Source organism: Pan paniscus, chromosome 13, assembly GCF_029289425.2.
Source record: "Pan paniscus chromosome 13, NHGRI_mPanPan1-v2.0_pri, whole genome shotgun sequence".
Taxonomy (NCBI): Eukaryota; Metazoa; Chordata; class Mammalia; order Primates; family Hominidae; genus Pan; species Pan paniscus.
The window spans coordinates 121,268,388-121,294,522 of NC_073262.2; the positions used below are offsets into that span (position 1 = coordinate 121,268,388).

The 26,135-nt window shown below is 49.8% G+C and overlaps 2 protein-coding genes across 31 annotated transcripts; one reads left to right on the top strand and one right to left on the bottom strand.

Moving 5' to 3' along the window:
- Positions 1–542: 542 nt before the first annotated feature.
- ZNF142 (zinc finger protein 142) lies at positions 543–21,943 on the bottom strand. Of its 16 annotated transcripts, none has more exons than XM_034955128.3 (11): positions 21,806–21,943; positions 21,417–21,472; positions 21,138–21,238; positions 18,573–18,886; positions 14,114–14,713; positions 12,777–12,941; positions 11,044–11,868; positions 8,571–8,748; positions 4,431–7,467; positions 3,059–3,164; positions 543–1,206 (listed from the first exon to the last, which is right to left on the bottom strand). In XM_034955128.3, exons 4-11 carry the CDS (start codon positions 18,850–18,852, stop codon positions 737–739), a joined length of 5,661 nt encoding a protein of 1,886 aa, XP_034811019.2. In that variant the 5' UTR covers positions 18,853–18,886; positions 21,138–21,238; positions 21,417–21,472; positions 21,806–21,943; the 3' UTR covers positions 543–736. The 16 variants fall into 16 exon arrangements, with proteins under 16 accessions (XP_034811019.2, XP_034811018.2, XP_034811017.2 ...); XM_034955127.3 differs by having other exon boundaries at positions 21,138–21,313; XM_034955126.3 differs by having other exon boundaries at positions 21,138–21,313; positions 21,417–21,517.
- On the top strand, positions 21,852–25,883 carry LOC100988698 (mitochondrial chaperone BCS1). 15 transcript variants are annotated; one of them, XM_063595558.1, is made up of 9 exons: positions 21,852–21,960; positions 22,744–22,858; positions 23,376–23,744; positions 23,843–23,982; positions 24,196–24,390; positions 24,634–24,697; positions 24,947–25,116; positions 25,320–25,437; positions 25,574–25,883. In XM_063595558.1, exons 3-9 carry the CDS (start codon positions 23,425–23,427, stop codon positions 25,824–25,826), a joined length of 1,260 nt encoding a protein of 419 aa, XP_063451628.1. In that variant the 5' UTR covers positions 21,852–21,960; positions 22,744–22,858; positions 23,376–23,424; the 3' UTR covers positions 25,827–25,883. The 15 variants fall into 15 exon arrangements, with proteins under 15 accessions (XP_063451628.1, XP_008970199.1, XP_063451629.1 ...); XM_008971951.5 differs by lacking the exon at positions 21,852–21,960 and adding an exon at positions 22,051–22,180; XM_063595559.1 differs by lacking the exon at positions 21,852–21,960 and adding an exon at positions 22,061–22,180 and having other exon boundaries at positions 22,744–22,919.
- Positions 25,884–26,135: the final 252 nt, after the last annotated feature.

Consider the following 26,135-nt stretch of genomic DNA (forward strand, 5'->3'; position numbering starts at 1 on the left):
TAGTGTAGCTGCTGAGCCAGTCTGAGGATTGATGATGAGCTAAAGTTGCTTCTAGGAGGAGGCTTAGTGGGTAGCAATCCTCCCTCTATAGATACAGGTAGACAAAGGAGCTTGGAAGTAGGGAGCAGGTCAAGGGTCAAAATGGCTCAAGGACAGGAAGAAGGCAGACCTAGGCCTGTTTCAGTATCAATACTGAGTGAAGATGGAAGGGACAAAAGGGAGGCAGAGGTCTGAGAGGGGACAGAGTTGATCAAGATGACAGCCTGGAAATGTTAAGACAGGGATTTGGATGAATCTATAATGTAGTAACCACTTTCTGTTTAACATGCTTTATAGAGCATTAGGCACAACAGCACATGCAGTTAGATACAACTGTTTTTAGAAGATTCTGAAAGAAAATAGGAGTTGACACAGTAAGAAGGAAAGAGAAGATGGAGTGGGTAAAATCCAGATCTTATAGCCAGGGACTTTGATGGAGTGATGGTGAAGAAACTGAGAACTTGCAGGTTAAAAACGCAATGTACAGCAATAAGAAATCAACGTTATAGTCCATGTCCCTCTTTTATATGGGTGATAATTTCAAAGTACTATAGCCAGAGTCCCAGGAAGGTTCTAGTCACCCTTGTACCCCAAAAGCCAGTCTTTCCTTAGGCTCTGAGCTCCTCAGGCTAGCGCTGGTCCCAGTCTGCACATCTCAGACCATACCCTCTTCCTATACAGGAGGTGGGGCAGGCTTTCAGCCCTCAGGTCCAGTGTGGGGAGCGGCAGGAGCAGGAGGGCTGGGATCCTCCAGCTGCACATCATGCAGGTGCACTGTGGGGGTGGTGGGGTCTTTGCCCACACCCTGGTTTGGGTCGGCTTGGTCAGGGTGGTGCCTACGTACGTGCTTGACCACCTGGAACTTTTGCTTGGCCTTGTAGTTGCAGAGGCGGCAAAAGAAGGGGTGGCGGTCGGTGTGGGTGAGGGCATGATGGCGCAGGCCAGCAGCCCAGCGGAAAGCACGGTGGCACACATTGCACACATAGGGTTTGGCCTCACTGTGCTTGCGAAGGTGGGTGCGCAGCAGGAAGCGCGTCTTGAAGGCCTTCCCACACTGCTCACACATGAAAGCCCGTGCTTCTCGATGCCGGGTCTCCTGGTGCACACGCAGTGCATCAGCCCGGTTGGTGCAGTACTCACACTCGGGACACTGGTATGGCTTTAGTCCTACAGGACAGGGAACAAATCACCATTGAAAGGCGGTGGAGCAAGGTTCACTGGGCCATGCAGTTACTGCAATCAGTGGATATAAAGAATGCAAGCAGCAAGTTGACTAATGACCATATCTTTGGAATGCTCCAGTCCTCTAGTCCTGTCTGACATTTCTTTTTTCTTTTATTTTTCTTTGAGACGGAGTTTCGCTCTTGTTGCCCAGGCTGGAGTGCAATGGCGCAATCTCGGCTCACTACAACCTCCGCCTCCCAGGTTCAAGTGATCCTCCTGCCTCAGTTTCCCAAGTAGCTGGAATAACAGGCATGGGCCACCACACCTGGCTAATTTTGTATTTTTAGTGAAGACAGGGTTTCACCATGTTGGCCAGGCTGGTCTTGAACTCTGGACCTCCAGTGATGTGCCCTCCTTGGCCTCCCAAAGTGCTGGGATTACAGGCATGAGCCACCGCGCCCGGCCCTGTCTGACATTTCTGTGCCTTTCCAACACAGCGTCCTTGTACATCAACAAGAACTCAATGTTGTAGTCCCAGCAATCAATGTTGTGGGTGCCCAATGGATACTGATGATTAACGGGACCTCTAACCAACTAGCTACCTGAGAGTAATGAATACTCAAATATGGAAGGGTTTCCCCATGGGAAATTATAACCCTCTTTTGGTCACAGAGTACTCATGGAATTCGACAATTCATTTAAACACAATGGCTTGTTCAACTCAAAAAGTCAAAGACCCAGCCTGGGCAACAAAGTGAGACCCTGTCTACAAAAAAATTAGGTGGGCGTGGTGGCGTGCACTTGTAGACCCAGCTAATTGGGAGGCTAAGGCAAGAAGATGATGTGCACCCAGGAGTTTGAGGTTGTAGTGAGCTATGACTGCACCACTGCACTCCAGCATGGGCAGCAGAGCAAGACCCTGTCACTGAAAAAAAAAAAAAAAAGTAAAAGAAATACTTAGGAAGGGCTCACGCCTCATGGTGGCTCACGCCTGTAATCCCAGCACTTTGGGAGGCCGAGGCGGGCGGATCATGAGGTCAGGAGATTGAGACCATTCTGGCTAACACGGTGAAACCCCCATCTCTACTAAAAATACAAAAACTTAGCCGGGTGTGGTGGCAGGTGCCTGTAGTCCCAGCTACTCGGGAGGCTAAGGCAGGAGAATGGCGTGAACCCGGAAGGCAGAGGCAGAACTTGCAGTGAGCTGAGATTGCGCCACTGCACTCCAGGCTGGGCAACAGAGCGAGGCTCTGTCTCAAAAAAAAAAAAAAAAAAAGAAAAGAAATACTTAGGAGGGAAGAGGTAGAGGTGAAATAAGTGGCATTCATAAAAGCAGAGGGCCTTGAAATGCTCCTAATCAATTCCTCCACATAGGGGATCAGATGCAATAAGCACAGGCACACGATTGTGTGCTTTCAAGAACCAGGTTTGTGGATTCCATCCACACCCAGGAGAAGAAAAGGACAGACTGGAACAGGAGAATCCTTCACTTTCTCCTTTTTAACTCATTATAGTTCCATCATGTCTGTGTAAGAGCTAGGCAAATCTGCCCTTAGTCACGCAAGTTTGAGTTGGGGGTTCTCAAGAGGGGAAAAATGACTGACTTCGTAACACAGTCACCTGGGAAGCTTTTGGAAAGTACATATGCCCAGGCTCTCAGGTTTACCCTTCTGATTCTGACAGGTCTTCAGTGGGTTGGGGAGCCATTCTGGCACATACAACCCCAGCCTGCCCTCTACTCCCAATGTGAAAATTGATGTTGGCCCTGAATTGGAACAAGGACCAACCTTGGTAAGGTTAGGTTTGCCAGGGAACAAAGGAACCCTTCAGGCCTGTTGAAACCACACAGACTCACCTGTATGCTTGGTCATGTGGTATTTGAGCTGGTTGACCCACTTGCACTTGTAGCCACACTCAGGGCACAGGTACTTCCGTTCCTCCTTGTGGATCCGCATGTGGTACTGGAAGAGGCAAGAGCAAAAAGCAGAAAATATAGTAAGTGCTCAATAAATGTTAGCTGTTATTATCCAGGTTATTCTTGCCCTGTTCTATGCCTTTATCATATGGCAAGCAGACATTATGGAACTTTGTTTTTCTTAATCTTCAGTTTGCTTGCTAGGGATTTTTTTTTTTTTTTTTTTTAAAGAGACAGGGTCTCACTCTGTTGCCCAGGCTGGAGTGAACTGGTGTGATCACAGCTCTCTGCAGCCTTAACCTCCTGGGCTAAAGTGATCCTCCCACCTCAGCCTCCCAAGTAGCTGGGAATACAGGCATGTGCCACAATGTCCAGCTAATTAAAAAAATTTATTTTTGTAAAGACAGAGTCTCCATATGTTGCCCTGGCTGGTCTCAAACTCCTGGGCTCAAGCAATCCTCTGGCCTTGGCCTCCCAAAGTGCTAGGATTACAGGCGTGAGCCACCTCACCTGGCCAATAATTTTTTTTTTTTTTTTTTTTTGAGATGGAGTCTCGCTGTGTCGCCCAGGCTGGAGTGTAGCGGCGCGATCTCAGCTCACTGCAAGTTCTGCCTCCCAGGTTCACGCCATTCACCTGCCTCAGCCTCTTGAGTAGCTGGGACTACAGGTGCCCACCACCACACCCGGCTAATTTTTTGTATTTTTAGTAGAGACGGGGTTTCACAGTGTTAGCCAGGATGGTCTCGATCTCCTGACCTCATGATCCGCCCACCTTGGCCTCCCAAAGTGCTGGGATTACAGGCGTGAGCCACCGCACCCAGCCTCAATTTTTTTTTTTTAAATGGGATCTTGCTCTGTCACCCAGGCTGGGGTGCAGTGGCATGATCATAGCTCACTGCAGCCTCAAATTCCTAGGCTCAAGCAATCCTCCCACCTCAGCCTCCTGAGTAGCTGGGACTACAGGTACTTGCCACCATGCCCAGCTGATTAAGAAAAAGTTTTTGTAATAGGATCTCGCTCTGCTGCTGAGTGGTCTTCAACTCCTGGCTTCAAGCAATCCTCCTAACTTGGTATCTCAAAGTGTTAAGATTACAGGCGTGAGCCACATTATGGAACTTTATCTTTACAACAACCCTATGAAGTTGGTATTATCTCATTTTTAACAGATGAAGAATCTGAGGCTTGGTAAAGGAACTTTCCCAAAGTCACAGAGCTAATATCTGGAGGAGTCAAGGCAGTTTAGAGAACCAAGGCAGTTTAACTCCAGAGCCTGTGCTCCTTCCACTTCCTGCCCCATATCCTCTGACATTACCTTGAGGCGAGAGGGATCAGCACAGGCATAGGGGCAGAGGTGACAGTGGTAAGGCTTTTCCCCAGTGTGGATGCGGCTGTGCCAGGTGATCTTCTGTCGGTTCTTGGTGCTGTAAGCACAATCGGTGCACTTGTAGAGACGAGTGCCCCCATGCCCTTTCACATGGTGATCTAGTACCAGCTGATGGCGGCATGTGAAGTCACAAAAGGGGCAGTGTAGGGGGGGCTGGCCAGCATCCCCATCCCCATCTGAGGCTGCCACGGCTGCTGAAGTCTCCTCATGCTGTTCCAGGTAGTGCTTTACCAGGCCCACCCGCTCCCGGGCAGCAAAGTCACAGAGCTGACAGCGGTGGCTGAAATGCTGCTGCCTCCGGTGCTCATCCAGAGCCGGTCGGCTAGGGAAGGCCTCCTGGCAGGCCCCACACTCAAGCCGTGGGTGCTGTTTACGGGTGTGTCCTCGTAAGCTGGCAGGGCTGGGGCACAGCAACCCACAGCGGGAACAGTGCAGGGGGCCCTCAGTGGTCTCTGCAGGAGAGCCAGGGGCAGGCTGTGCAGGCTCGGGGTGTCGGCGCAGAGCATGCTGCTTAAGTGCTGTCTCTGAGCTGAACTGGGCTTCACACTGGGAGCAGGCAAAGGCTGGGGTGCCTTGGTGGCAGCTGTTGACATGACGAGTGATGTCATGGCGAAGGTAGCCACTGTAGTCACAAAGTGGACAGAAGTGGGTGGGTGTTTTGTCATGTACCCTTAACCGGTGCAAGCGCAGTTTCGAGTTGGTACCAAACGTCTGGGGGCAAGAGCTGCAGGGGATGCGGCCAATGCCTGTGTGTCGGGACTGGTGAGCCTCTAACCGGTACCGTCTGGTGGTCGAAAAGTCACAGAAGGGGCACTGATGGGGCTTCACCCCCTCGTGCTTGAGCCGCCGGTGCTGCTGCATGCAACGGCTCTGTTTACAGGTGAAGCCACAGTCCCCACACTGTAGATGGGGCCGGGGCCCACGGGCTGGGGCTGCAGTGGGGTGCCTCCGCTTCTGGTGGAGCCTTAAGGCAGCGGCAGCAGGAGCAGTGAATGGGCAGAGGCTGCAGTGCAGCTCTCCAGACTTCTCGAGGGGGCAGCCCCGGATCTGGTGAGTCCTCAGAGCCCGTTCCTGCTGGCAGCTAAAGGGACATGTAGGGCAGGAGAAGCGAGCCCCCTTCTGCTTTTGAACCAGAACTGTATCCCCATCACCAGAGCTGGACTCTGTACTCCCATTCTTCGGGGGAGCAGAGTCCCCATTGCTCAACGGGGACACATCAGGCTGGGTCTGTGGGGTCCCTCGTTTTCCTCCCCCGCCACGTCCCCCCCTGCAGCCTTCAGCCACGTGAGAGGTAATAGAGGAGAGCCGGGAACAAAGGAATGGGCAGGAGTTGCAGTGAAACTTGCCCTGCTCAAAGCGGTGCTTCTTCAGGGCCTCTGTGGGTGAGGAGTTTCCTGCAGGAGGGACTGGGTCAAGGTGGTGCTTCTTAGGGGCTTCCGTGGGTGAGGAGTTTCCTGCAGGAGGGACTGGGTCAAAGCAGTGCTTCTTAGGGGCCTCTGTGGGCAAGGAGTTTCCTGCAGGAGGGACTGGGGAACCAGAGACTGTGGCAAGAGGCTCTTCTGTTTCTTCTGGCTCCCTGGGAAGCTCCAAAGAAGCATCTTTTGGAAGCAGTAGCTCTGCTTCTTGTGGTGCAGGTGGGGGCTTCCCACTTTCTGTGTCCTCTGAGGCCTGGGTACCTGGGAGCACAGGTTGCAGAGGGATGGGTGAATCTGGTCTGGGCAAGCCTTTGTTCTTTCTGAGCAGAACAGGGCACTTCTTCAGCAGGTGGGTGCTGAGGCCGCGTTGTTGCTTGAAGCTAGCCCCACACTCGGGGCACAGCAGGGGCTCTCGGCGGCCTTGGCACCCAGTCCTGGAGTGCAGATTCAGGGCCTTCTCCCGGCGAGTGATAAAAGGGCAGTGTGGGCAGCGGAAGGCTCGCCCCTCTCCCTGGATCACTACCATCTGCACCCGCCCCTCTAGCACCAATGCCTCTGCTTGTTCTTTGTCCTGTCTCCTTAGGGCTTTGAGTAACGACTCTGACTCAGGTAACAGGGGCAAGGGTGCTGTCTCAGCAGGTGGAGTTGTCTTGAAGGTTCCTACCCAGTTGTTAGGGGCCTCCTCTAAGGATGGAGGATTTGTGGAGGGCTCAGACACTGGCTTTTCCAGAAGGGGATTTTCTTCAGCACCCAAGTCAGAAGTCCCAATACCTTCAAAGCTAGATAGCTCTGGTCCTACCAGTCCATCTGGCCCTTCCAGTCCCAGGGGCCTGAACTCCATAGGGGCTGTTTCAGTGACCTCCTCAAGGGGTGGCTCAGTCACAGACTCCAGCTCTACTCCCAGGGCCTCTAGGTGTAGTGTGCAGCTGCCCTCCTCCACCTCTGCTGGGCTGGGACTGCCACCCAGGTCACCCCCATGGGGAGCCTCACTGCCCTCCTGTCTTCCATTGTTGACCTCCTCACTCATCTCTGGCAGGGCCTGGTCCAAGCTGGGGTCCACCACAGTCCCAGGTTCGTGACCTGGCCCCTCAGGTCGGGCTGACAGCTGGTTTGAGGGCTCTGAATCTGGTGAGGGTGTTGGGCCCTGCATGGCCCCTTCTGGCTCCTGGCTTGCATAGCGGAGCTGCCAGGCCTGGTCTCCAGGCACATAGCCATGGGCCTTGCGTTTATGGAACAAGAGTGTGGTGTTGCTGAAGGTGCGGTAGTCACAGAGGGCACAGTGGAACTCACGGAGGCGGGTATGCTTGCAGTTCTCATGGCTCAGCACAGCCTGCTTGTGGCGGCTCTGGTAACTGCAGTAGTGGCAAGGGTAGAGTGGGGCCGGTGTGCCAGGGTGGTGCTGGGAAGCCATGTGCTTCTGCAGCTCATACTTCCGCTTGCAGGCGAAGGCACACACCTCACACATCAGAGACTTGCCCTGATGCCGCAGCTTGTGGCTGCTCAGCTGATCAGCCCGGTGACAGCGATAGGAGCACTGGTTGCACTGATACCTGGCAAGGAGGGAAAGGGGGAGGCAATCACAATAATTAATCACAACTAAGAATCACTCAGTAAATACTTACTGTGGGCCAGGCTCTGCACTCAGTATCATACATGTGTCACCTGATGTAACCCTCCTTTTCACTACCCTATGAAACTGGTATCTCTATTTTCCAAGTGAGAAAAACTAAATCACAGAAGTTAATAATTTGCCTAAGGTTGGTTACAAAGTAAGCCAGGAGCAGAGACAGCCTAGCTTCAGGGCCTGTGTTCTAAGCCCTATTCTGTACTGCCTTCCTAAAAGAAAGTAATCATGAATCAGCATGACCCACTGTAGACTTCCAAGGAACTGATGTGGCTACAACTCCACAGGGCAGGTTTCTGTGCCTCGTTTCCCTTCTCCCACAGAGGCATGACAGGTCTAGAAACCCCTTAGCCAGCTGTGCCATAGGTCAGAGAACTTGCCTGGATTTGGAAGTGGCAAGATTGGGGCATGAATATAGAGTCTATCCACTTTCCCAGGGCCAAACTCTGGGAACTCAAGTGACACCTTAGTCTCTAGGCCTATACTGTAGGTCTATACTCCCTTCCCAGAGCCCAGAGAGCACTCACCATGTGACTGAGCCACAGTCACAGAGGCCAGCTGTAGGCAATGGAGTTGAGACAGTGGGAACAGAGAAGGGTGTTAGGAAAAGACTCTCTTTTTTCTTTCCTTTTCTTTTTTGAAACAGAGTCTTACTCTGTCACCCAGGCTGGAGTACAGTGGTGCAATCTTGGCTCATTGCAACCTCCACCCCCTGGCTCAAGCGATTCTAGTGCTTCAGCCTCCCAAGAAGCTGGATTACAGGCATCTGCTACCATGCCCAGCTAAGTTTTGTAGTTTTAGTAGAGATGGGGTGTTGCCCAGATGGCCTTGAACTCCCAAGCTCAAGCAATTTACCCGCCCCGGCCTCTCAAAGTGCTGGGATTACAGGTGTGAGCCATTGCACCCGGCCTTAGGAGGAGACTCTCCAGGGACCGGAGAAAGAAATAGGGCCAGAAGTTAGATCCGAGAGGAAGCTAGCTTGGCATAAGATTCTTGGGATTGGGACGGAAGCCTATGTGTGTGTTGTACCTGAGGTCCCCTGCATGTTTTCGCATGTGCACACGGAGGTAGTGCTTCCACTTGGTGACATAGCCACATTCAGTGCACATGTAATCCTTGGTGTTGGAGTGGGTCAGCATGTGCTTGGATAGGTAGCTCACGTCTCGGCATGTGAAGTCACACAGCTCACACTTGTGGGGCTTCTCACCTTATATGGGGGATGAGGATGAAGGGAGAGAACACAGGTCAGATACAGATCAAGTGGACAGACCATTTCTTCCAGCAAGCCTGCCCTGATGCCAGGGAGGAACAACAGCTTCATGTGCTACCTGAGATGGTGAAAACCTCACAATAATAAAGGGCTGCTTCAGGGCCCTCTCAGACAACTACTCCCCCAACTCCCACACCAGTGAAGATGGGAAGAAAGTAAAGACCAAGCTTTTCTTTTTTTTTTTAAATTGAGACAGAGTCTCACTCTGTCGCCCAGGCTGGAGTGCAGTGACGCTACCTCAGCTCACTGCCAAGCTCGGCTGCCCGGGTTCAAGCAATTCTTGTGCCTTAGCCTCTCGAGTAGCTGGGATTACAGGCGCCTGCCACCACGCCCAACTAATTTTTTTGTATTTTTAGTAGAGAGGGGGTTTCACCATGTTAGCCAGGCTGTTCTCAAACTCCTGACCTTAGGTGATCCGCCCGCCTTGGCCTCCTAAAGTGTTGGGATTACAGGCGTGAGCCACCGTGCCCACCCCAAGCTTTTCAAAACTAGCTTAAAGTCCACTCTTGATTTGTTTTACAGCTTGCTGTCACTATGGTCAACTACTCAGCCTAATTTTTCTGTTTTCTAGAACAAAAGGAAAAATAAATGAGACAACAGAACAGAATGGTCAAGAATTCTGATCTGAAGTCCAACATAGTAATAAAAATATTAACAGCCAACATGAACAAAGTTCTTATTATGTGACTAGCACTCTTCTGAGCACTTTGTAAAAAAATTCCTCCTCTCGGCCGGGCATGGTGGCTCACGCCTGTAATCCCAGCATTTTGGGAGGTCGAGGCAGGTGGATCATGAGGTCAGGAGATCGAGACCATCCTGGCTATCACGGTGAAACCCTGTCTCTACTAAAAATACAAAAAATTAGCTGGGCATGGTGGTGGATGCCTGTAGTCCCAGCTACTCAGGAGGCTGAGGCAGGAGAATGGCGTGAACCCAGGAGGTGGAGCTTGCAGTGAGCCGAGATTGGGCCACTTTACTCCAGCCTGGGCAACAGAGCCAGACTCCATCTCAAAAAAAAAAAAAAAAAAGCCTCCTCCCCTCAAATTTTCAGAACATCCTTAAGAGGCAGGTGCTATTATCACCCTCATTTTACAGATAGGGAAACAGAGGCACAGAGAAATCATAGAGCCATTAAGTGGTAGTTTAAATCCTAGTTGACTACCATGTGGGTTTGAGCAGTCTGTTTCCTTATCTCCAAAAGGTTGGTATAAAGATTATATGAAATGTCCCAAAGCTGTCGGTGATACTCAGTGAGAACTCAAAGGTGAGCTGTCCATGTTGATGGTCAAGACCTGGCACTGACAGGGTGGGGGCCAGGTTCCTTCAAGACCCCTCCTTGTTGTCCCTGCCCACTCACCCAGACCCCTTCCCTATGGTGAAAGGCTAGCAATGTGGTATTCTGGTTCTAACACTATCTGTGTGATCTTAAAGTAGGTCTCAGAGTTTGTCTCTTTTCTCATCTTTATCTGCCTTACTTAAAAGATTAAGCCTTTTGGAAAGACCTCAGAAACATGAGATTTTGTGACTAAAGCATGTACAGGAATGAGTTCAATGAGAATAATGGCTTTGTCCCAGGCTGCCTAAAATTTTTTCTCCCAAACCAGTGTCTTTGATGAAAATTCTAAAAATGTCCTGTCAATCCACTGATGTTGATATAGAGATCACAAATGGGATGATGCTGTAGCAGGAAGCTTGGTTTGGTTGTTACCTAAAGCATCAAGAATGCTAGAAGACAGTTACTAGTGCGAGTTAAACATCTGCAACTTCCAGGTCACTGGAGGTGATCTTTTTCAGTGTCATGGATGCCCAAGCTATAGAAGGCCATATGCGTGTGGACGGCTCAGTCCCCTCGCCCCTGTCTCTCTTAGCACATCCCAAAACATGAATTGCAAAGTAAGGTATTTGTCCTGGTTTGGGTTTCTTCAGGCTTGGTGTTAACCCACTCAAGCCTGACTAGGGGTGGGCAGAACTGGACAAGGGCTTAAGAGCGAGGCACAGCACCACAGTGGTTAGAGCACAGGCTCTGGAATCAGACTGCATGGATTCAAATCCTAGCTCTACTACTTTACTAGCTAAATGACACTGAACTTTAAGGCTCATTTGTAAACTTGGAATGCTAGATCTATCTCTAGGAATTTTGGGTCAAATGAGAAAATGTATGCAAGACCCTTTGTAGCCAGTATCACCACCATCATTATTACAACATTATTGTAAGGATGGAAACCATCCTACCCGTATGTAGAAGCATGTGTCGGATGAGCACCCTCTTGTGGGCAGTGGCAAAGTTGCACTCAGGACACTGGTGGATCTTTTCATGAGCATGCATCTTGCCTACATGATCCTGGTAAGCCACTGGGTTGAAGGTGGCAAAGGGGCAGAAGGTGCAGCGCAGCTCTTCACTGCCAGGGTGGCCCTGCTTCTTGTGTTTACGGAATAGGTGCTTATTGGAACAAGCAAAATCACAGTGGGGGCAGTGGAAGGCGTAGTGACTCTTGTGATGGGCCTCCATGGCTTCGGCTGTGGCAAAGAGCATGGGACATGAGTGATGGCGGCACTCCACAGCCCGCACCCCATGGGTCTCCTTCAGGTGCTTAATGAAGGCCTTGCGGTCGGGTGCTGCATAGCTGCAGCCCTCCTGAAAGCAGCGAAGGGGTAACGGCTCTGCTGCGGCTGCTGCCGTGTGGCTCTTGAGGTGCTCCTTTAGGGCCTGGCTGAGGCGGAATTCCTCACGGCAGACAGGACAGGCATAGGTGTCTGAGTAGAAGTTGGAAATATCTTCATGCATGCTGGCCATGTGGCGGTTGAGTGCATTCCTCTCCACCGCACTGTAGTGGCACAGTGGGCAGTGGTGGGCCTTTTCACCCAGCTCCCGCAGCAGATGGGTCTTGAGCTTGCTCTTACTGGTGAAGAACTTCTGGCAGTTAGGGCACTGGAGGCTGGGGTCTGGGAAGTGGAGATGCAGGTGCTCCACCAGATGGGTCCGCTTCTTAAAGCAGCGCTTACACTCTGGACACATATGGGTCTTGAAGAGCGACTCGGTGCCAGAGGCCACATCCCCTGGGAAAGGGAATACAGAGATTTGAGAGAGTGAGATTTTTCTGGGGAAAGCCAGATAATGGGAGAACCACAATTTGCTCAGACACAAACAATGTGTGGCCTCTCTGCAGGAAACCAAGCAAAAGGGTCTCAAATACTGTAGTCTCAAAAAAGGGTGAGAAACTAAGTTTTAAGAGAAGCAAAATCACAAGGGCTTCTCAGGCCTTGCTGTGACAGCCTGTTTGAAGTGCTTTACTCAGCTACCTGCTCTTCTTGAGCCTTTGTTTAGAGCTGCTTAAAATAATCTGAATGGAGCATTCTTATTCTTTCCTGCCTTGTTCTATGGGGGCAGGCAGAAGCATCGGCAAGATTAGTTAGAAGGAAAAGAGCCCCCAAGGGGGTGAGCCAAAAGAAGGTACAGTACTCTTACTTCCAAACACTGGCTCACAGGCTCTAGATAATAATGAAGTTGGCAATAAATACAACCAAATCTTTCTTATTCACTTGATAACTATGCTCCTTGTGGGATGACTTTCAAATATTCTACTGAGGTGAAAAACTGGGAAGCAAAGATTCAGAAAAAAGTATTTGAGGGCTCAGTGCCAGACAAAATAGGCTGCTGATCATCAATAACTTCTGGCATCTCTATATGATGAAGATCACCTCCTGCTTCCCTGCTAGAGTTTTCTGCCTGAGGAAAACCAGCCCAGTGAAGCAAACTCGATTTACCCCAATGCTATATTACTAAAGTCTTTACCATTCACTCATTTATCATTTTCCCACTAGACCTTGACTTTTGAGTCAAGGTAGAACAGAATAAAAGGATCCGAACCAAAGCTCAGAAAACAAACCCCAGAGCCTCAATGGCAGGGTTTCAACAATCCATTCTTCCCCATCACCAAGGGCTTCAAGCCTCAGAATGTCATTACCTTCCAGCCGCTGAGCCCCTTGGCCTTTATCCACAGCCTTCTGGGAGTCCTGGGTGTCACTCTTCTCTTCTTTCTCTATATTCTCCTCTTCAGCTGTCTCCTGCCCAGGCAAGGGTGTACCTGCTTCCTGTGAAGGTTCTCTCTCTCCTGGAGGCAGTTTGGGAGCTGGAGATACATAAAACTTGATAAAGTCTACAGGAGCCAATAACAGCACTAAATGCTTATACTTCTCTACCTACTGGCTGAAATAATCACCCTCTCCCACTTTTAGCATAAGGAGATCTTGGGTTTTATGTATAAATGTATTTCCACTCAAGATGAAAATAGGAGGACGAAGAGCTAAGTTATTAGCAATGTTCCAGTCTAAAGTAACTCAAACCTCAGAGAGCACCACTTTCAGACTCCATGAAGCTGACAGCAGCGAGGTCACTGAGGTCATAGGGGGCTGAAAGTAGAGAATGGGTAGACTGCAATTCCTTCTCTTATCAGAATCCTGGCCTCTCCTGGCCCGTTTTCTCTGTTTCCTCCTGCTCCTCTGCTCTCTCATGCTTTTTTGGGACCAAGAGGAATGACAACTAGTAAAACGCCATCTCCCTTGAAAGTTCCTAAGTTCCTTTCTTTACTTCTTTTTCTTTTTTTTTGAGACAGGGTCTTACTCTGTCATCCAGACTGAAGTGCAGTGCTGCAATCTTGGCTCACTGCAACCTCCGCCTCCTGAGCTCAAGTGATCCCCCACCTCAACCTCCCGAGTAACTGGGACTACAGACATGTGCCACCACACCCAATTTTTGTATTTTTTGTAGAGACAGGATTTCACCACATTGCCCAGGCTGGTCTTGAACTCCTGGGCTCAAGGGATCCATCCACCTTGGCCTCTCAAATTGTTGGGATCACAGGCATGTGCCACAGTGCCCAGCCCAAAGGGTTATTTCCTTTTTAAAATAACCCTGGCTTCTACTGCCCAATCCCCAGTTGCTCTAAAGGAAAGTCTACAGGCATTCTATCAGTGGCCATAGCCAATGATGGTCATTTTCACTTTAGCTCTCAGAAAGTTGTGAAATGGATCATTAGAGAATATTGGTTAAGTAACTTCAGGCCACATGTAGCCCAAGCCAACTTTCACTCATTGTCACAAACAAAGACTTCCTGTTTGTCCCATATATTCCAACTGTTTCAAGATGACTTCCCATGTCATCCAGTAACTCCATCCTCCTGAGCCACTGTCTAGATTCTCTTATATTCATGTACATTCATGGCCTTGGAAACAACTGCCTCTCCTATAAGATCAACTGTGGCTGAACTCCAGGAGAGGAACTGCTTGGCCCTTGGCCTCATACCTGGCAGCAGCTCCTGGGATGGAAGGCCCTGAACGGCAGAAAGTTCTCCCTGTGTCCCAGCACCATGGCTCCGCTGATGCTGCCGGAAGAGTTTCACGTTGGAGCCCATGAAGCTGCAGTGGCTGCAGTGGAAAGGGTAATGCGCCTGCCGGTGCAGCTCCATGCCCTGCTGGCTCCCGAAAAGCAGGGGGCAGCCCCGGAAAGAACAGGGCACAGGAACTGCTCTGTGAGTCTGCCTCAGGTGGTGCTGCAGACCCTTGCGATCTTCAGCAGAGAACACACAGCCAGATTCTGGGCAGGAGAAGGTGTCAGGAGTGCCCCGGTGAATCTTGAAGTGGCTCTTCAGGGCCTGGGGTTGGGCAAACTCCTGTCTACACACAGGGCATGATAGGGGGCTAACTGGTGGGCTCTGGCCCTGCAGAGGGCCAGGGAGGGTTGGGTTGCTGGGAGGCAGCTCTACAGAGCATGGGGGGCTAGAGAGGCCCTGCACAGGCTGTATATGGGTCTCACTGCACTGGTGCAGGGCCAGCAGAGTGGGCTCTGCGAAGCTCTGTTCACAGCGCTCACAGAAGTACACCTCCACCACCTTTACCAGGACACCTGCAGGCAGAGGACCGACAGAGAAAGGCATAGAATCAGATGGAACAAGACTCATAGGAGTTAGTTACTAGTAGAAAATGTAGGTGAATCTTTTAATATTCGTAGAGTACAGATGGACTTTAAGTCTGGTCCTACACCTGGACCGTAAGCCCCATAAGGTCAGGGACCATCTATCTGGCACGTGTGTTTGGATTCCTAGCACAATACTTGTCACAAGATAGGTGCTTAATAAATATTTGTTAAATGAGTGAACAAGCAAGCAAATCCAGAAAGCATTAAGACAGTATATTTTGCCCAAGTGAAAACCACAAACTTCCAAAAGAAAATGACAAACTAGGGATAATATCTGCAATATAAATGGTAAGAGCTTTACTTTCAAATTCTGTAAAGAGCTTTACAAAGGCACAGGAATGGATAAAATGGAGAATATCCTTTCCGAAAATAATTATTATTCTCCAAAATAATTGCTGCCGTTTTAAAAGCAATGGGCAAGACTTTGATAAAGAAAGGCTTAATAAACGCTCTCATTTAGTCCTCCAACAGCCCTATGACAACAAGGTCCTGAGATTCTACGAGATTAAGACTACTATGTTTATTAGTGGTAGAGCCATGACTCAAGGCCAGGTTTGTCCTACATTTATTCTGCTGATCTGTTTGCTCTTTACTGTTTTTTTTGTTGTTAAAAAAAAAATTTCAGGGCCAGGTGCGGTGGCTCACGCCTGTAATCTCGGCACTTTGGGAGGCTGAGACAGGAGGATCATGAGGTCAGGAGATCGAGACCATCCTGGCTAACATGGTGAAACCCCGTCTCTACTAAAAATACAAAAAATTAGCCAGGCGTGGTAGCACGCACCTGTAGTCCCAGCTACTCGGGAGGCTGAGGCAGGAGAATCGCTTGAACCTGAGAGGTGGAGGTTGCAGTGAGCCGAGATTGCCCACTGCACTCCAGCCTGGCCAAGAGAGAGACTCTGTCTCAAAAAAAAAAAAAATTTCAGGCCGGGCCTAGTGGCTCACACCTGTAATCCCAGCATTTTGGAAGGACAAGGTGGGTGGATAACCTGAGGTTGGGAGTTTGAGACCAGCCTGACCAACATGGAGAAACCCCGTCTCTACTAAAAATACAAAATTAGCCGGGCATGGTGGCGCATGCCTGTAATCCCAGTTACTCAGGAGGCTGAGGCAGGAGAATCGCTTGAAACTGGGAGGTGGGGGTTGCAGCAAGCCAAGATCACGCCATTGCACTGCAGCCTGGGTGACAAGAGTGAAACTCTATCTCAAAAAAAAAAAAAATTTCAGTGCAACATCTAAAATGATACATAAGTATACAAAGGAAGAATAACCACCCAGCACCTTCACACGCACAATTTGGTGTGTTTCTTTTTGACCCTTTTCTTCCCACTTGCTATATATCAAAGATATTTTTATCTTTGAGTACATTTACATCTAGTTTGTACTTTCTTATCCAGTTCATGTTTTTTCCAGAGCATGAACAAATCAAAATAAAATTCTGCCCTTGCTTCCCTGGGGACCAAAAAAATAAAAATAATTTTTTTGGCTGGTGGTGGGGGAAACAAGGTCTCTCTCTGTCACCCAGGCTGCAGTGCAGTGGTGGTGTGATCACAGCTCACTGCAGCCTTGACCTGCTGGGCTCAAGTGATTCTCCCACCTCAGCCTCCTGAGTAGGTGGGACTACAGGCACCACCATTCCTGGCTAATTTTAAATTTTTTTGTAGAGATGGGGTCTCCCTATGTTGCCCATTCTAAAAATAATTTTAAAAAATAAATTGTGCCATTACTGATGGACATTTGGGCTGTTTCCAACCATTACAAATAAAGCACCCCTGTATATCCTCATCCTTGCTCTGGCCACTGTAATTCCGGTGCCTTTGTGCATTCCTACAGTGGAATTAGTGGTCAGAGTATGCAAATTGTAAAATTTGCTATGTAGCTAAATTGACCTTCAAAAGATTATACTAATTTGTATCTCCATAAGCTGTAACATAGTGTTTCCTATAGCCTCATCAACACTAGGTATTATTAAAAATGTTTAATTTATGCCAAAATGCATCTCCTTTTTTTTTTTTTTTTTTGAGACAGAATCTCACTTTGTTGTCCAGGCTGGGGTTCAGTGGTGTGATCTTGGCTCACTGCAACCTCCGCCTCTCGGGTTCAAGCAATTCTCCTGCCTCAGCCTCCTGAGTAGCTGGGATTACAGGTGCCCACCACCATGCCCAGCTGATTTTTTGTATCTTAGCAGAGGTGGGGTTTCACCATCTTGCCCAGGCTGGTCTCAAACTCCTGAGCTCAGGCAACTGCCTGTCTCGGCCTCCCAAAGTGCTAGGATTATAGGCATGAGCCACCATGCCCAGCCACATCTCTTATTTTTAACTGGAATTTATTTCTTTGCTAGTGAGATTAAGCATCCTTCCATATGGTTACTACTTTTATTTCTTCTTTAGAGCATTGCACATAGATTTCTTTTTCCCATTTAAAAAAAAAAAAGGTTTCTGCTGGGTGCGATGGCTCATATCTGTAATCCCAAAACTTTAGGAGGCCGAGGTGGGGAAGATTGCTTGAGCCCAGGAGTTCAAGACTAGCCTGGGCAACAAGGTGAGACCTCGTTTCTACCAAAGAAAATTTAAAAACTAGCTGAGTGTGGGTGGTATACACCTGTGGCCCCAGCTACATGGGAAGCTGAGGCAAGAGGATTGCTTAAGCCCAGGAGGTCAAGGCTGCAGTGAGCCGTAACTGTGCCACTGCACTCTAGCCTGGGTGGCAGAGCAAGACCCTGTCTCAACAAAACCCCCAAAACCAAAAGAAAACAAAAAAAGCAAAGCAAACAACAAAAGAAATGGTTTCTTTTTCTTACTGTGGCTCTTTGAATTTTAAAGATATTAACTCTTTCTTACATATTGCGAATGTTTTTCCTAGGCTTTTTTTTTTTTTTTAATTTCTTTGACCATATGGAAGTTTGGAAATATTATATGGTCAAATTAGCTAATCTTTCCCAATATTCTTTGTCACTATACTACAGTGCCAAGTGAAGTGGTGACAACTATGGCTGGAGGATGGTAATTAAAAAACAGGGAAGCTTCCTAAAAATAAGAGGTGAGGATAATGGGATGAATAAAGGGAGAATCTTTCATCTGAGATAAATACAAATGCTCAACTCCTACTTTGTTTTGTTTTGTTTTGTTTTTTTAAAGAGATGGGGGTCTCACTATATTGCCCAGGCTGGAGTGCAGTGGCTATTCACAGGTATGATCATAACATACGGCAGCCTCTAACTCCTGGGCTCAAGCAATCTTCCTGCCTCAGCCTCCCAAGTAGCTGAGACTACAGGTGCATGCCACTGTACCAGGCCTCAACTCTTATTCTTAACAACATGCCTTGGATGAGTAAAGTATGTTATACACAAAAAACTAGGGCAGGGAAATACCAGATCACTTCTGGAAAGCCCTGCCAAGCCCAGGGTGGTAGAGACAGGGTTTTTGCTTAATCCCTGGCTGCAGTTCCTGGGTAGGAGGGTCAATATGGAGGAAAGAATCTCCAAGGACTGTAAGAGTAGGGACAAGCCAGGATTGGGCAGAGGTGTCAGAAAGGTCTTACTTTCTGGATTACTGCCTAGCACACATGAAGCCCTTGCAGGACAGACTGCCAAAAGCTTGGTAGAAGGCTGTGCACCACTTCGCCAGCCTTCAATCAACATGCACCAACTGCAAACCAAATGACAACATCTCCAAGTATAAAAATAGGATGCTACCTTGTGTTCTCATCATATTTATACAGAATCAAAAATAACCCAGACAAAACCTCAGAGCTGCTTGTCCCACTGGCCTGCTTGCAACTGTGTTTGTACCTGGGGTCTCTCCAGGAGCACCTGGGGTCAGGGTTCCAGCTACTGTCTCCACAATGATCTCCATGTTCCCTGGTCCCTCTTCAGTTGCTGTGGCCTCTACCAGCAGGCAGCCTGGCTCAGTAGGTATAGGTGCAGGGTCCCCGGAAGGACAGGGGCTCTGGACAGGCCCCAGGATTCCACGGTTAGAGAGAGGGGGGGGGATCAGCAATAGCTCAGGGCACAGTCCATCCATCTCCCCGGTGCTATTGGCTGGGTGTGAGTCCAAAAGGGGGTCTGTCATCACCACCGACTTGTGTGTTTTGGCTTCTTAAATGCTGACAAGCCAACCAGAAGAAAAACAAAGTAAGGTTAGAGTTCTTACTTTTTTCCTGGCTGGCGTGGGTACACAGCCCAGTGCCCACCCACTTAGGCATTTTCTTGCATGGCAATATGCCATATATACCATATGAGAATAAATAGAGGCTTTCTTTTATGATAATGTTCAGAACAAAAAGTATAAAAATGATAACAGAATATTAGGAGACAGCCAACAAGTATTGGCCAATATATTAATGACTGCAGGTTGTCTTCTGCTAGCTAAGTGCCCTTAGCCAAGTCATTAAGCAATTTGGGTCTCAGATTTCTTATCTGCAACAAAATTAGGTGGGGCCAAAATATCTCAGAAGTCCTTTTTTTTTTTTTTTTTTTTTTTGAGACAGAGTCTCGCTCTGTCACCCAGGCTGGAGTGCAGTGGCGTGATCTTGGCTCATTGCAACCTCCGCCTCCTGGGTTCAAGCAATTCTCCTGTCTCAGCCTCCCCAATAGCTGGACTACAGGCATGTACCACACACGCCCAGGTAAATTTTGTATTTTTAGTAGTGATGGAGTTTCACCATGTTGGCCAGGCTGGTCTCGAACTTCTGACCTTGGGTGATCTGCCCGTTTTGGCCTCCCAAAGTGCTGGGATTATAGGCGTGAGCCACCTTGCCTGGTCCCTTTCCCTCTTAACCTTTGATAATCTCACTATTCCTCAGCATGGATTATAAGGAAGGCCCTTCCTTCATCATCTGGCTCCTGCTGACCTCCCCAGACTCATCTCCCACTTCTCCCCTCAGCAGATCTCTGAACCAGATGATGTGCCATTCTCCAGACCCACCACATTCTCTTTTGCTTTCATACCCTCACAGCCTTTTGTGTCTCTTGGCTCAATATGCCTTTTCCCCTTCTCAATCTCTCTCTCTTATCTGGCTAACCAATTAACTATCCTTGAAGAAGCTGCACAAATGTCACTTCCACCATGAAGGCCTCCTGACATTCTTTTTTTTTTGAGACAGTCTTAGTCTGTCACCTAGGCTGGAGGGTAGTGGCACGATCTCAGCTCACTACAACCTCTGCCTCCTGGGTTCAAGCGATTCTCCTGCCTCAGCCTCCTGAGTAGCTGCGATTACAGGCATGTACCACCATGCCTGGCTACTATTTTGTATTTTTAGTAGAGATGGGGTTTCTCCATGTTGGTTGGGCTGGTCTTGAACTCCAGAACTCAGGTGATCCACCCGCCTCGGCCTCCCAAAGTGCTGGGATTACAGGCGTGAGGCAACATGCCGGGCCTGGCTTCCCGAAACTCTTATCTTCTCTCTTCTGGCGTCCTAAGGGCACTCTGTACACAGCCCTATCAGAAACGAGGTCACACTGCACTGTTGTTTACCTGTCAGTCTCTCTCCCTAGATGTATAGCTTTTTTAGTAATTTGTTGACATTATCACTTCAATGATATCACTTTGTGATACTGACATTATCACTTCAACAAACACAAATCACCCACAATCGAAGATTCCAGTGAAGAACCACAGATTTGGAGCTGCATTGGAGTAAAGCTAGGTATCTTGTACAAAACCAGTGGTTCCTCACCTATAACGTAACACATTTGGAGAAATTTCAAACTCATTAACTGACTATGGCCTCAAACTAAATATGGGAACATAACTGAGGAATGAATGACAATTGAATTGCATACCCTGTTATACATGGATAAAATGAGTTTAAGCTGAATAATTAGTAATTAATAAGAATGATGGGAATCACTTCATGAAATTGAGTCACAGACAAGATGCAAAAAGAAAAAAAAAAAAAAGAAGAAGAAACCAGGCCGGGCGCGGTGGCTCAGGCCTGTGATCCCAGCACTTTGGGAGGCCAAGGCGGGCCGATCACCTGAGGTCAGAAGTTCGAGACCAGCCTGGCTAACATTGTGAAACCCTGTTTCTACTAAAAATACAAAAAATCAGCAGGGTGTGGTGGCACACGCCTGTAATCCCAGCTACTCGGGAGGCTGAGGCAGGAGAATCGCTGGAACCCGGGAGGCGGAGGTTGCAGTGAGCCGAGATCGCACCATTGCACCCCAGCTTGGGTAACAAGAGCGAAACTCCGTCTCAAAAAACAAACAAACAAAAACCAAGATCCTGCAATCTGATAGTCCCTATTTCCAGAATCCCATGGACTCAAAACAACAGATCACAGGGATTCACAAGGTGGCTGGAAAGTGCACTCCCGTGGTCAGAGGAATTCTCTGGAAACTGCAGCCTCCACTTACTGAATATTATCGCTGCTCTGGGGAATCTTCAAGCTTGACCATACATGGCCTCCGCGGGGAGCCAAGGAGGACGCTGAGCCGTCAAGATTAAGAACCTTCACCTGCGGGAGGGTAGGGTGAGGTAGGAGACAGGTGGGCACCAGAGAAGAAATACGCTTATCTTCCGGGCAGGAGGGCTGAGGAAGAGAAAGGACAGACTAAGGCAGAGAGAAGGCCTGGAGAAACAACGGGCCCCGGCCTAGGGACCCAGGTTCCCACCTGCCTCTGGCTCTGACTCACCGCGTGGCCTTGGACAGACACAGTCGCTTCGCTTCTCTGGGCCTCAGCTTTCCTATCTGTAAAATGGAGGTGATGACAGTGTCCACATCGTCGGGCGGGAGCTGGATCATAAGAGCCAGCGAACGGGAAAGGCGGTTTGTAACCTGGAAGGCTTGGGATGGAGCATCGTCATGATTTTGTCCTGAGAGCAGCAGGTACCCGGGCGGGGTCCAGAACCGTGACGCGACTGCAGCGCCGGGGCCCAGCCCGTCTGGGTGCTCCCTTCAGTACCTCCTTTCGAGAGTTCCCAGCGCCCAGGCCCACCCTGATCCCGGGGCTCGAAAAACTTTGCCTCCAGCTCGCTCCACCCGCATTCCCTTCCCCGTTCCGCCCCGCAGCCGCTCACTCACCTCCAGACCCACAGCCGGCGGGAGCCGCATCTCTATGGTCGGCCGCGGCTGGAGCGGCCCCCGGGGCCCGCTTTCTGCGACCGCCTCCGGCTCAGCCGCCTCTAGGATATTGGGGATGTGGAAGCCACTCTCTCTTCCTCTTGCCGGCTGCCGGGGTACTCTATGTTTTCTCTCTGTGGTTTTTCCCGCCCTCCACCCCCACTCCAGCCCTGAAGCCGGAGAAGCACCATCGAGAGCTCTGGGGTAGAGTGGCGTGGGCTTCTCTGTGGGTGTGGCGGGAAGTAGATGAAAGGACCCGGGGCGGGGCCGAACGCAGCTTCCCCAAGGTGCAGGCGCGGTGAAACCATCGAGACGGAGGGCCAGAGAGTCACGGCGGTGAGAGGGCTGAGTGACGGGTTACCCCAAACCTTGTGGCTGGAGGCGCGAGCTGGGGTGTGGGCGAGGTTCAGGAGGGGGTTCCTGGGTGTCGCGGAGGGGCCGGGGACGGGAGAGCTTTGTCTGTGGCCTTCCATGCATAGGTGTTTTGGAATTCTGGATCCCAGTTGTGAGGCTCAGCCGAAGTCACTGCTGTCAGCTCACCTCCCTGCATGCCAGGCGCAGGGCAAAGTGGCCGGGGTTCGGGGTTGGAGGAGAGGTGTACTAGAAACAACTTTGCTCTTGTCCCTCAGGATCTTATTGTCTACGATGTGACGATCCGTGGAGAAAGTAGCAGATGGGCAGATTTTCAGTTGGGGAGAATGAGGGAGAAAAGAACGGGCATTCCGAGCCAAGAGCACTGCATGAGCAAGGAGTTGGGAGGTTGCTTACTTGTTGAACATATTTGTTGCGTATTTGCATATTTGCTAAACAGGTAGTGTTAGGAGCTAATCCATGAAAGGTAGGTGGGCGCCGTATTGTAGAGAGCCTTGAGTACCAGGCTGAGTTTATGCCCACTTCAGGGGTCTGTTGGGAGCCAGCCATTGAAGGTGCTGGAGCAGAGAGAGATATGGAATTGGAGCTGATCCCTATGATGAAAGATCTGGACCCTCGTGTAGCTGTTCCGTGAAGCAGGAGGTGAAGACCTATTAAAATGCCATTTCAAGAACTACGATTTTAAAGACAGTTTAGGTGGGAGGTAATAAAGGTCTAAACAAGACGTTAAATATTGGGGACGTAAGGGAGAGGATATTTGAAGGACATTACTCATAACAAGACATAGGGTTACTGACTAGTCAACGGACGCTTCTCCCTTGCTGACTGCAGCCAATGGACCCCTTTTTATCAAAGCTGGTCCCAGGGACCACAAAAATCCTGTCCATCCATTACCCTGATGTGAAGCCTGTTTATATAGCTCTTTTTGGTTTAAGGCATCTCCAGACATGGTCCTCTGGTAGGAAACAGGTATGAGTAGACTAATGAAGGACAAAATGGGATGAGGGACCTGGAGCCTCCACCCTTGCATTCCAATACCACCCTTACCCCACAAAAGGAGGGTATTGACCCACACAGTAGTGCTGACCTGTGGCAAGGGCTGGGGAGGTCCAATTTCTAATCTGTGCTTTGTCCCATCTCCACTGTTCCCCACCCCTAGGTTTTCGTAACACCCCAGGGCCTGTAAGGTTTGGTGTTTCCCTTTCAAGATGCCACTTTCAGACTTTATTCTGGCTCTGAAGGACAATCCCTACTTTGGGGCTGGATTTGGGCTGGTGGGTGTGGGCACAGCCCTGGCCCTGGCCCGGAAGGGTGTCCAACTGGGCCTGGTGGCATTCCGGCGCCATTACATGATCACACTGGAAGTCCCTGCTCGAGACAGGAGCTATGCCTGGTTGCTTAGCTGGCTCACCCGCCACAGTACCCGTACTCAGCACCTCAGTGTCGAGACTTCGTACCTTCAGCATGAGAGTGGCCGCATTTCCACTAAGTTTGAATTTGTCCCCAGCCCTGGAAACCATTTTATCTGGTAAGGTTGGGAGCTAGGGAGGGCTGTGAGAGTAGAAAAGAATGATGGGAGCTGGGTTTGACCCATTCACTCACTCAGTTTTGATCGTTCTTATTCAGGTATCGGGGGAAATGGATTCGGGTAGAACGAAGTCGAGAGATGCAGATGATAGACTTGCAGACGGGGACTCCTTGGGAATCTGTCACCTTCACGGCCCTGGGCACTGACCGAAAGGTTTTCTTCAACATCCTGGAGGAAGGTGTGGGATGGCACAGGCAGGCTTTCTAGGGACATTGCAGGGATGGGGACATTTGACATCAGATGAGCAGTTTGGAGAGGTGGAATAAGCAGGCCGGGGTGAGCCCATGGGAACAGGGGGCCAGAAGGAAGCTGTTTGGCACAGCTCCACCTAATTGAAGAATCAGCCATGGTGAAGAGAATTACTGGCTTTATCTCATCTTCTCCTTCCCAGCTCGAGAGCTAGCCTTGCAGCAGGAGGAAGGGAAGACCGTGATGTACACAGCTGTGGGCTCTGAATGGCGTCCCTTTGGCTATCCACGCCGCCGGCGACCGCTGAATTCTGTGGTTCTACAACAGGGTCTGGCTGACCGAATTGTCAGAGACGTCCAGGAATTCATCGATAACCCCAAGTGGTACACTGACAGAGGTGAGAAGCAGCTGGGGTCTTGGCTGTGCTGTTTTTGACATTTTTAGAAGGGACAGGTTGGTCTCCAGCCAGATGGGGTGATACAAAGCTCTAGTCCAATTCCCAGAGATTAAGAGGAATGAAAAGTTGTGTATGAGAATGATTTATTTCCGTACCAAGGTTATCAGGCTTCCAGGGGGCAGGGCTGGGAATGAACGTAGATATCCGGGGCAAAAGACATGATCATCCTGGCTCTATCCCTAGGCATTCCTTACAGACGTGGCTACCTGCTTTATGGGCCCCCTGGTTGCGGAAAGAGCAGTTTTATGTGAGTATTCAAAATTTCTCTTAACTTGGCAAAATGAAGCCTTTGTGGAAACACTGGGCTGATAGGGTTGGAAAGGGAAATGAATCTGGGAATCGGGGACCAGGATAAACATGAAACGTGTGGAACATTAGGGTGTGAGGTAGAAGTCAGGCCTCTGAGACACATGTCCCCAGACGGTGAGGAGAGTAGCTGGGCCTGAGGAAGCATTTCCAGGTTGCCTGCTACCTCCTGCCATCCCATGCTCCATAGCACAGCCCTGGCCGGGGAACTGGAGCACAGCATCTGCCTGCTGAGCCTCACGGACTCCAGCCTCTCTGATGACCGACTCAACCACCTGCTGAGCGTGGCCCCGCAGCAGAGCCTGGTACTCCTGGAGGATGTGGATGCTGCTTTTCTCAGTCGAGACTTGGCTGTGGAGAGTAAGTGAGGGGTTCTGGAGGAAGTGGAGTGGGTAACTGTGGAACAGGGGAAGAAAGCAGAAATCCAGAGGGCTGGTGGAGGATGCCTGGGTTAGTGACAACAGCCCACAAGACACATGGATAAGTAGGGGAACATAGTGGGGCATGCTAATTTTATGCTGGGCTATGACTACTCATGCTTCCTTATCTTTGCCTTCCTCCAGACCCAGTAAAGTACCAAGGCCTAGGTCGCCTCACCTTCAGTGGACTGCTCAATGCCTTGGATGGTGTGGCTTCCACTGAAGCCCGTATCGTGTTCATGACCACCAACCACGTTGACAGGTAGGAAGGAGCCAGGCATCCTGAGACTTAGACATGACTTAGGCAAGACTAGTGCCTTGGGAGGAACAGGAGATCGAGGGGCCATCTCTGTTGGGTGCTAGTGTGACCGTGACCTGCTTTCCCTGTCTTCTCTCAGGCTGGACCCCGCCCTGATACGCCCGGGGCGAGTGGACCTGAAGGAGTACGTGGGCTACTGCTCACACTGGCAGCTGACCCAGATGTTCCAGAGGTTCTATCCAGGGCAGGCACCTTCCTTAGCTGAGAACTTTGCAGAACATGTCCTTCGAGCTACAAACCAGATCAGTCCTGCCCAGGTGCAGGGCTACTTCATGCTGTATAAAAATGACCCTGTAGGGGCAATTCACAATGCTGAGTCTCTGAGGAGGTGATCAGGCTGGGCTCAGCTCAGCTCTCCTCCTCTAGTTCAATAAACATCTGCCACACTACTCTGCTCTCTCATCTCCCTTCATCACTGGATTGGTACTTGAGTAAGACAGGGGCTGCAATCGGTGCCTACAGGGGTCAGTCAGGCAACCACATATACAAATGATGGGGCATAGCCTAAGATAAAGAGATGAGACACAAAACAGGAAACTAAATTTCTCTACCTAAAGGCATTCTATGTATATAAATAATGGACAGGCATGGGTGTATACACAATGGGTTGTTAACGGTGGGTCCTAAGGACTCTGCTTACA